Source organism: Microtus ochrogaster (assembly GCF_000317375.1).
Source record: "Microtus ochrogaster isolate Prairie Vole_2 chromosome 14 unlocalized genomic scaffold, MicOch1.0 chr14_random_1, whole genome shotgun sequence".
Lineage (NCBI taxonomy): Eukaryota > Metazoa > Chordata > Mammalia > Rodentia > Cricetidae > Microtus > Microtus ochrogaster.
Genome location: NW_004949096.1, coordinates 30658580 through 30669979, shown reverse-complemented (window position 1 = coordinate 30669979; position 11400 = coordinate 30658580). Strand labels below are relative to the sequence as shown.

Genomic DNA, 11400 nt, shown 5'->3' with positions numbered 1-11400 from the left:
AAAACAACAACAACAAAAAGTAAAGTATTAGAGTATTTCCATGTTATGTATGGGAAGATTTCTACAGTAAAGTAAATAAAAATGAAGTGGAAACTACAGAAGAAAGGACAGCCAGTTAGCGGTACACATCTGTAATCTCAGTACTTGGGAAGTGGAGGCAGGAGAAAATCAAGCTCAAGGTCAGTCTGTCTCTCTGTCTCAAAGAGAGCTGGAGATAATACACACAGAAATATTAAGGTGTGATGGAAAGATAAGGAACAAGTGTTTACATGAGGGATAGTGGGAAAGACAGAATAAGGAATTAGAAGTGTCTTATAGTTTGAATTATGAAATGTTTCCTATTAAAAAAATTAATAAATACAACAATACTTCTGGATCCTGCTACAAATAATCGAGAATAAAAGCACTTTAGGACATGACAAAGGTTTGCTCAGTGTATTCTCTGTGTATGACTGTGACTAGAAATAGCTGCGGGTGGGCTGGACATACAGCTCAGTGGCAGAGGGATCACTTACACGCATGAGGCCCTGAATTCAATCCCAGCACTGAAAGAAAAAAAAAAAGCAAAACTGCAGGTGCTAGCAAAAACATTAAGTGTGGTCACTGCACAATCTAACTGTTCTGATGAAACTGAAAATATTTTCAGATGTAAGACTTCTGGTTTGGATTTTTGCACCAAAAATCCCTTTGCTCTGGGATGCACCTATCTTATGGTATATCCACTTTGTCTTTACAGAGCCCTTCAGGTTGTGAGGTAATATTTGCAGCCAGTTAAGACGCTGTACCACAACTGACACATGATGAATTCTGTATGCATTTTACGGAAACTGACAGAACTTACCCTCTTTCTAATTTCTTCTTGCCTTTTCTTCTGCTGCCGTTCTTTCTCTTTTATCTTTTCTGCTATTTTTTTCTTTTCTGAAATTTTTACTTCTGAAAGAAATATTTTATTTACAATTATATTGAATACTTTCTAGTCTGTAGCTTAGGCAGATATGATAGTTGAACACGCGAAGAGACAAAACCTCCCTAGCTTTCAGAGTCTTATGGTGATATTCTGGAAATGATAGAAGTTCCAGTACTCTTCCTTTTCCTTTCAAATCTTATCCCCAAAGATCCAAATAGACAAATAAGATTATTCAAACAACACCATTTCCTCTACTCTTTTCTCCTACCTAGATGACCCAGCAATCAAACAGAAAACCCATAGGTACTTAATCTGACTGTTGTACAAAAGTACAAGAAAAAAGAAAATATACAGAGAGATTTGGTTTAAAACAACGAAGCAGCATCAGTGGCTCACCTGGTTTTACTTCTGCTTCCTCTTTATTTTCGTCATCATCATCATCCCAGTTATCCTGAAGACAAGAACCTCCATTAGTAATTCTTTGTTTTATATTTATTTATTTGTTATGTATACAATATTCTGTCTGTGTGTATGTCTGCAGGCCAGAAGAGGGCACCAGACCTCATTATAGATGGTTGTGAGCCACCATGTGGTTGCTGGGAATTGAACTCAGAACCTTTGGAAGAGCAGGCAATGCTCTTAACCACTGAGCCATCATCTCTCCAGCCCCTCCGTTAGTAATTCTTACACATTTTCTTTCCCACAAGATTTCTACGTTTGCGGGGTGGTGGTGGCGCACGCCTTTAATCCCAGCACTCGGAAGGCAGAGGCAAGTGGATCTCTTTGAGTTAAAGGCCAGCCTGGTCTACAAGTTAGTTCCAGGATGGGGTCCAAAAGCTACAGAAAAACCCTGTAAACACTGGGGGGGGGGGATCTCTATGGTTAACTCTGCACAAACAAGTTTGTTGGTAATTTTGTTATTATAGCCTTTGTAACAGTAAGGCCCTTAGCCAATGGTTATCTTTCCATTTTTTCAAGTCTAATTCCGTATCTCAGGAGTAAATAAGTGTTACATGTTTTTCTTTGGGTCTGTTCCTAGCATTCTGTTGCTTTTGTAAGTTAAGTTTCCCTTGCTCCCATCATGCCCTATAATTAGTTATTTGTATGTAGCAAAGGTTACTGGGCTTTGAACGTTAGTGAAGGACAGAGTCCAGTATAGCCTAGCCTGGCCTTGAACTCCTTCCTGGTCTTTCTGCCTCCACTTCCCAAGTGGTTGGAGTACAGGTTATCACACCCAGCCTTTGAACAGCAATTTTACCACTTAAGATTTATTATCAATTCCTTACTTATAATTCTCTAATTGAAAAATTTGCAATGTTTCAGAATTCAAAACATTCTTGAGTATCATCAACATGTTGGCACAAGACTATTCCATACTTGGGGTGGGAGTGGGGGTGCTGCATGCCTTTAATCCCAGCATTTGGAAGGTAGAGGCAGGCGGATCTCAGTGAGTTGAGGCCAGCCTACAGAGTGAGTTCCAGAACAGCTAGGGCTATCTCGAAGAAGGAAAGAAAAATATTCCATACTTACAACAAATGGACCTAGTACCACAAGCCTGATTATAATCCCAGCTACTTGAAAGGTAAATCAAAGTTTAAGGCCTGCCTCTACGAAGTGAGTAATCCTGTTTCAAATTGAGAGAGAGAGAGAGAGAGAGAGAGAGAGAACGAGCGAGCAGGGAAATTATATAATAAATTGCTTGCTTGGCATGCACAAGACCCTAGGTTAACTCCCCAGTACTACCAAAAAATAAAAATAACAACAGAAAAGTCCACATCTGACCCAGATAGATAGATTTTTTTGTCAAACAGAATGCTTAAAATAATGTATAAAATTACCTTCCAGTTATGGGTATAAGGTATATTTAAAACAAAAGAATTTCATGTTTACTTGGGTCCCATACCATTACATATACATATATACACCTCAAAATCTGAAGCAAAAAAAGCCCCTAAATGGAAGTATTTCTGCCCCAAGTGTTCTAGATAAGGGATATACTATACAACCAGTACACATCACCTAAAAACAACAGAAAGGGCGCACTACTTCTTGACTTTTGAGACAGGGTTTCACTATATATTCCATGCAGGCCTCCAACTCAGCGATCTCCCCACCTCTGCCTCCAAGTGATGAGATTGAAGACATGAAGAAGGCCCTCCACACCAGCCTGACGAATTAATTCCTCTAATTGTACTTGCTAATCTCCAGTACACTAGTGAACAGAACAGAGACAATAGGCACCCTTTTCTGTTCCTCTCTTAATGAAACTGTCCTCCAAATACAGTAAAATCTATGAGTCACTGGCTTTTGCTACCTCTATATTTGCAATTAGATTTGCATTACGTCAAAAAAATCTCACACCAAAGAATTCACCATGTTTTCTTCTAGAATGTATATTGTTTCATTGTTTTTTATTTAGACCCCTGTGGGCTGGAGAGATGGCTCAGTGGTTAAGAGCGCCATCTGCTCTTCCTAGAGGTCCTGAGTTCAATTCCCAGAAACCACAAGGTGGCTCCAAACCATCTGTAATGAGATCTGGCGCCCTCCTCTGGCGTTTGGGTATACATGGAGGCAGAAAGTTGTATATATAATAAATATATATATCTTGAAAAAAAAAGTTTATTTAGACCCCTGATCTATCTATAGTAAAAACCACAGACCTTGTCATATAGACTAAAGCTTGCAGTGACCCTGTTGTATCTCCTGAGTGCAGAGGTTAAAGTGGAACTAACGCCCATTTACTACCACACTGCTTTCATTACAGAAGCTTTATGGTATGTTTAATGTCTGCATACATAAAATAATGCGTGTTTAATGTCATTCCCCATTTTAGGATTTTTTTATTCATTATATATACAGTGTTCTGTCTGCATGTATATCTGAAGGCCAGAAGAGGGCACCAGATCTCATTACAGATGGTTGTGAGCCAGCCCCCGTTAGGATATTTAATGTTTTTACTGTTATGTTTGTTTTTCCATAAGTCTTTATATCTACTTATCTAATGCCATAAAAAGCTTACCAATTAAAAATACAAGATAACCAAGCTCAAATTTATAAGCCTTAAGTAAGTTGCTGTCTTATTTTAATTTGACAAAGTCTACCTATATAGCCCAAAATGGCCTTGAACTGATCCTCTTGCCTTCCCTTAATGCATTCTGAGATTACCTATGTGTGTGTACCGCCCATTGCTTTTCAGTTGTTTCGTTCACCAGATGCTGCTCTCTAATCAATGGGTTATTTGTTTCCAGCGGTATTGCTTACAACACAATCACAGTCAATGAATCAAATTACACAGTATTTTTAGGCACAGTATTAGAGACAAGTGAAGAACTATTCATCCCTTTATGGCTCTGCCTCCTTAAGCCAGGCAAGGCACTCTGAGGTAGACCTATAATCTGTTTTTCTATGCCTAACTCTATACTGAGCTACATATAAACCTAATGTCAAACAATTTTCTGAAGACACTGTAGAATTTACAAGATTCCAGTTTAGCAGGGATAGAGACAGCCCTCAATTTAAATTGTGCTTTAATCTATAGGTAGAACACAGTCTCAGCAACCACCAGCACAGTATGACATGTCATTTAAAGATGAGCCATCAGAGGGAAGATGCAAAGCAGGAAGCCCTAATGCCATTACAAGAGGCAACAGCTGACTAATACCACAGCTATGACACAAACACAAGCGTCTAGTTTTATAGCATTACAGACCACAGGTCTAAATCAATGCAGATATATATATATATTAAACCTCAATAAAAACAAGTTTGTACATCCAGCAAAGAAATTAAAAATCTATTGGAATAATTTCATATGCAAATAAGTATGTGTATGTATAAGTTTCTAAAACATTCTATTTTCTGTGTTTGGATGTTCAGCCTTCATGCATGCCTATGTACCACTTGTGTGACCAGGGAGTCCAGAGAGGATTCAGATGTCCTGGAACTGGAGTTACAGTTGTAAGCTACCATGTGAGTGCTGGGAAATCTAACCTGGATTCTCTGGAAGAGCAGCCAGTGCTCTTACCCAATGAGCTAACTCACCAGTAAAAAATATATTTTTACAATCACTTGTCAATTTAACTCATGGTTTCGAGTTTTATCAGACTGAAAACAAATTAATTATTCATTATTTAAGTAACTAAGATATTAGAGTTGGAAATAAAAAATCAGAGGCAGGCAGTGGTGGCAAACACCTTTAATCCCAGTACTTGGGAGGCAGAAGCAAGTGGATCTCTGAGTTCAAGGCCAGCTTGCTCTACAAAGCAAGTTCCAGGTCAGCTAGGACTTCACAGAGAAACCCTATCTCAAAAAACAAACAAACAAAAAATTAAAAATAAAAAAAGTTTGTATTATTACCTTACTACTATGCCTTAGTTTTCACATGAAAACTGTAGTACAAAGAGAACCAAAGAGCTACCAACAGAAGTTAACTATCAAGTATTTCAGGGTCTGAAATATGCTGCTTAGACAGTGCTTCAGATAGGAGGGTACTGTATTTCCAGTAAGTGCAGATTTAAAACCGAGTTAATAATAGTAACAGAACATATTGATGAACATTTACTTTACACCCAAAATTATGCTAGAAGCTTTTTCTTGTTGTAACATTAAGGCTAATTCTCGTAACTCTTCTCAATATATGGCAGCAGCATCCCTTTTTACAGAAAAAACTGTGATCCGGGATATAGCCAACAAATGATCTTAGTAAGAAACAATATAGGGACTTGCATTGAGTGGTTCAAAGTGACAAAAGAACTTCCTGAGACTCAGAATATAAAGTAACTGCAAACTGACTTTCTCCTATTAATATTTGTCCTTTCAATTAGTTCCAGAATGAACTCCCCTAGATCATAGGGAATCTCAAAAAAAAAAAGCACAGTTAGGTACATGCTAATATGTAAAATGTGCCCAGATACATAAAACTATATTAATTACACACCTTCAAAACTCAGGGTGCCTATTATTTTGTTTAGAAATTTAAAAATCTTGAAGTCTGTCTGGTACCACAAAGCCAAGAGAGAACTATCACTGAAAATAAATAGTACCCTGGTGATGGTGATACCTTCAACACAGAGAAGCACCCTTAGTAGCTCATCCACACCAACTCTATATACCATGTCCCTATTATGAAATGGTTTCCTATAAAAGATAACCCAGCTCCCATCCATGCAAACAGGAGGCTCCCTAGAAATTCCCCATTTTATCAGAATCCCTTTTTTTCCCAGTGGGGGTGTAGGACATTGTGGTAGGGTCTTGCTGTGTAGCTCAGGCTGGCCTTGAACTCATAATCCTCTGACTTCTACCTCCAGAATGCTGGAATTTGTGGCAATGTCACTAAGCCAGGCCAGAAAGGGTTTTAGTAGCCAAAGAGGCAGTTCCTGTAAACAAATTCTAGGCAGAGTCGTGACCCCGCCCCAATGCACAAAGGACCATGAAAGGCAAGACACTGTCTATCATCATTACCTTCAAATACATGCAACAAACCTGCCCTGAAGTTACTACTAAATTATATTTTCTTAAGAGTACACAGAACTATCAAAGAAGGCTTAGTAGCTTTCCACCGGAATTTTTAAAATTTTAGTTCTTTAGCTACGAAATTAGCAAGTCCTAAAAATTTAATGTAGGGCATAGAATACCTACCACAATTGCTATTAAAAAAAAAAAAAACTAGCCGGGCGATGGTGGCGCACGCCTTTAATCCCAGCACTCGGGAGGCAGAGGCAGGCGGATCTCTGTGAGTTTGAGACCAGCCTGGTCTTCAGAGCTAGTTCCAGGACAGGCTCCAAAGCCACAGCGAAACCCTGTCTAGAAAAAAAAAAAAAAAAAAAAACTGTGCAGACTATCCTGTAAACACAAGAACTCTGTAAACACTGGCAAGTTTTCAGATAAAATGACAAAAGTGTTGCAAGACACTTAAAATAGACAGTAAGCTTATCTATCACTTCAAAATAAAAAAGACCTAAGTGTTATTTGGTTCAAGATACAATCTATTAATATCCTATTAAAAATGCCTTTCCCAGAAACTGGGAATATATCTCAATTGAGACAGCATCCGCACAACTCGCATGAGGTCCTGGATTCAATCTCCATTAACGAAACAAACAACAGACACTCCAGAAATCTGATCCAGGTATCCTGGTGGCTCATGCCTGTAATTTCAGCAGCTGGAGAGTGGAGACAGGAGGATAAGGAGTTCATGGCCATCCTCTGTTACGTGTGGAGTTCTAGGCCAGCTGGGACCATGAGACTGTAACAAAAACAAAAACATTGATTGCCTTCCTGTAATGGCCAGCTTCTTTAGAAGAGAGACTGTTTATAATTTCCTTATGCCTAATATCATTCGAATTGAATCATTTGTCTGAAAGAGATGGCTGCTTTTCAAGTTCAAGACACAGTTTCTCAAATGGTAGTGGCGCACACCTTTAATCCCAGCATTCGGGAGGCAGAGGCAGGCGGATCTCTGTGAGTTCGAGGCCAGCCTGGTCTACAAGAGCTAATTCCAGGACAGGCTCTAAAGCTACAGAGAAACCCTGTCTCAAAAAACAAAAACAAAACAAAAAAAAAGACAGGGTTTCTCTGTGTAACAGCCCTGACTGTCCTGGAACTCTGTAGACCAGGCTGGCCTTGGACTTACAAGATATCTGCCTGCCTCCCAAGTGCTAGATTAAAGGCATAAGGCTGCCCCTCAATATCTTTTTTTCTAACCAAACACAACCAAGTATTAAAATCAAAACAAATTTTATTTTGTTTTGTATGTATATACGTACACATATTATATATATGTACTTAAATTTATAATAAAGTACTTAGCAGTTGGCTGGTTCTGCCATTTTTACAATACCGAAATGTTGAGTGTCATATGCAATGAGAGAATATATTCAAGTCTGAAAATGATTTCCAGCTGAAGGAAGACATATTTATATATAGATTGTCAAACAGGAATAGCTTCAAAAGAGTAGTTAAAAGGCTTTTGCCTCATAGCAATATCCCAGGAGCTAACATATACTTCTCTCCTTTTCTCCTTAAATAATTTAGTTTTTAGACACAGCAAAACTTTCTGATTCACATTTCTTTTAAAGGTAGAATAGCCCACTCTTCCTATGAGTGGATGACTTTGAACTTCTTACCCTCACTGAGATTATAGGAAGGCACCACAATCATGTTTTTGTAATGCTGGAAATGGAATCCAGAGCTTCATGTATCCTAGGCAAGCACTCTATTATCACCTGAGCTATATCTCCAGCCCACAAAATACATCATAATCTTACTGGAAAAACAACTTCTTAGTACTCTGTAAATTATGTGTTGGTTTCTGCTCTAAACAGCCTCAGCACTGACAGGGCTAGACTTCTCATAAAAATTCAGTTTATGAAAGAAAGTTAAATAAATGTTCTATCATCTTTCTTAAGTCAATGTAATTGTTTCAGTAAATTCTACTCCATGCAATCCAATTCATTTAAGTTTGATTCAGCACTCAGTTGTGTTCTAGCTCAATGTCTACCTGTCTTATATTCAGAGTGATTATTAACAAACTCTACATTCTTGGCTGAGCAGTATCACAATCAAAAAACTAAACACTGAGTCGGACAGTGGTAGCACACATCTTTAATCCCAGAACTTGGAAGGCAGAAACAGATAGATCTCTGTGAGTTGAGGCCAGCCTAGTCTACAAAGTGAGTTCCAAGACAGCCAGAGCTGTTACGTACAGAAACTCTGTCTCAAAAACAAAACAAAACAAGAACAAAAAATTCTTGTTGAGATAACTGACTCTGAAGTTATCTTCTGATTGCCAGGCATACAATGTGGCACATGCACCCACACAAAAAAGGGAAAAAAAATGAAAGTATGTTTTAGGATTGAAAATGAAATCCAATGATAGCATATTAAGTGTAAGCACTTGGGTTTACACTCCAGTAACTGCAAAATAACAACAACAATAGTTATAAAAAGCTAAGTAAAAACCTGCTATTTTACAAAAAGTATTACAATACTGAAATGATTGGAATTTTCTTAACAGTAATCTGTTCAAAGGTCAGACATGGTGGCTCCTTCACGCTATAATCTCAGCACTTGGGAGGCTAAAGCAGAACTGACAGGGGTTGTAAGGACAGCCTTGGCCATCCAGGCTGCCTCAGGGGAAAAAAAATGATGGTCACTCTCTTCATTCAGTTGAGGATCAAGAAACAGTGAAGAACTTATTAAACTATTCCTGCATATTTGTAATTTTCTGTAAAATTTAGAAAAATAATCTCTCCAACGTACAAATTTTCAGAAAAGCATGGTGGCAACCACTTGTAATTCCAGCACTCAGAAGGCTAAGGCTGGAGAACCTGGAGAATTCAAGTCCAGTCTCGTCTACATAACTCGACTGCCTCTCCCACTTCCCAAATAAAACAGGGTTGGGGAGATAGCCCAATTGGTAGAGTCAGGACATCCTGAGTTTGATCACTGGAACTGCATAAGTCAGGCCTCATAGCACACACTTGTAATCCCAGCACTTGGGAAGCCCAAGCCAAGAGATCAGAGTCCAAGGTTATCCTTAGGTACACAGTGAATCTGACAAAATCCTCGGCTTTAGGAGACACCAATTTAAAGAAAACAAAAAGATACCTATTTATGCAAAATGGTCACCTTCTGAGTATCAGAAGGTGTTTTCTCTAAAACACAGATCTTCATGAGACAGGCATATATAATCAAAAAACTTGGATGGCTGAAGCAGGAAGATCCAAACTGGAGATCCTGGCTCAAAATTAAAATATAAAAACACACTAAAATAGGGCTGGAGAGATGGCTCAGTGGTTAGGAGCACTGGCTGCTCTTCCAGAGGTTCTGAGTTCAATTCCCAGCAACCACATGGTGGCTCACAACCATCTGTAATGAGATCTGGCACCCTCTGGCGTGTGGACATACATGAAGGTAGAATGTTGTATACATAATAAATAAATAAATCTTTAAAAAAAAAACACACTAAAGTATAAATCCTGTTCTTCAGAATACTTGAAAAATGCCCTTACTCTGGAAATTTTAAACTATTACTTTGGATAGATCCTTAAAGAAAATGAGTAGGACATGACTGCTTAATGCTCAGTTTTTACCTGGGTAAATTCTCTTGAGATTATGTGTAATAAATCAATTTATCTAGAGAAAGAACTGGCTGAGGGCTGAAGATGTAACTCAGTTGTTGGCTTGCCCTGGACTCTATCCCCAAGTCAGCATCAACTGGGGGTAGTTGTACAGGCCTGCAATCCTAGTATTCAAGGTAAAAGCAAGGGGATCAGGATTCAAGGTCACAGAATTCAACTGGCTACACAAGGGCCAGGTTGGGGCCACATGAGATCCTGACTAAAAAAACTAAACATACACAGATAAAAACAAAACAAATGCTTGAGAGAGTTGAACACAGTCCAGAAGCTTCCTCTAAAAATCTGTATACCTTTTGAATAAACCTAATTTGTAACTTGTTCAATGGGAATGTTGGCAATCCAGTAAAATGGTTTTAAAGCTGCGTTGTCCCTGCTTCCATTAAGTGCTCAATCCTGTGTCTACATCCTGCACATCATTCCAGTCATATACACAAAGTAAAACATTCTCTCCAGACCTCTGTGTATCAGGATAGTAAGAAAGGTCCAAGTAAATAATGCCAGAAATGTATGCTCCACTTATTTACATACATACATAGATGTGTATCTGCCTGCCTGTCTGAGTGTGTATGTACGTGTCTACAAGAACAGACTCCAGATGCAAAGTCACAGGAGCCCTAGGAATCTAACTCTGGTCCTCAGGAAGAGGCTGCTGTTCTTAACCTCTGCACCATTTCTAGTCACTTCTCACCTTTTTACTGGGAAAAAGTCTATCCTTTAAGAGGTCTGCAACTTAAGTCCATTTTTGCCACCGCAAAATAGCTTCTGAAAAGGACAATCAGAGCGAGTAACTAAATAAACAACATTAAACTGGCAATTTATAAAGGCTACTTTATCCTGACATAAAATGAATAATGCTTTCTAAAGTTTTGTGATAGAACTCTCACTCAACTGCCAAAGTTGGTCCTAAACTCCTGGAATCAAGAGATTCTCCCCCAACTTCCCCAAAGTACTGAAACTACAGGCACTGGTCATCTCGGCATTTTTTTAAAACTCGGATATTTTTTTAAAAATTCACACATTGAATTGTTTAAGGACTACAATTACTTGGTTTCATGAAAATTAAACCTTGTTTGCATATCCTCACAAAAAGATTAAATGCTGAAAGCAGACAGTGGTAGTGCATGCCTTTAATCCCAGTACTTGGGAGGCAGAGGCAGGTGGATCTCAGTGAGTTTGAGGCCAGCCTGGTCTACAGAATGAGTGCCAGGACAGGCTCCAAAAAAAAAAACAAAAAAAACACAAAATTAATAGTAAATAAATGCTATAGAAAATACGCCTTTAGCCGGGCGTTGGTGGCGCACGCCTTTAATCCCAGCACTCGGGAGGCAGAGGCAGGCGGATCTCTGTGAGTTT

The 11400-nt window shown here is 38.7% G+C and overlaps 1 protein-coding gene across 1 annotated transcript in view; it reads right to left on the bottom strand.

Moving 5' to 3' along the window:
* The window catches only part of Eif3j (eukaryotic translation initiation factor 3 subunit J), a 24384-nt gene that overhangs the window by 9959 nt on the left and 3025 nt on the right, over positions 1–11400 (bottom strand). The window contains exons 3-4 of the mRNA XM_005364361.3: positions 1304–1358; positions 842–933 (exon numbers count right to left, since the gene is read on the bottom strand). Of these exons, the coding sequence (XP_005364418.1) occupies positions 842–933; positions 1304–1358 (147 nt within the window). The remainder of the gene's footprint in view (positions 1–841; positions 934–1303; positions 1359–11400) is intronic.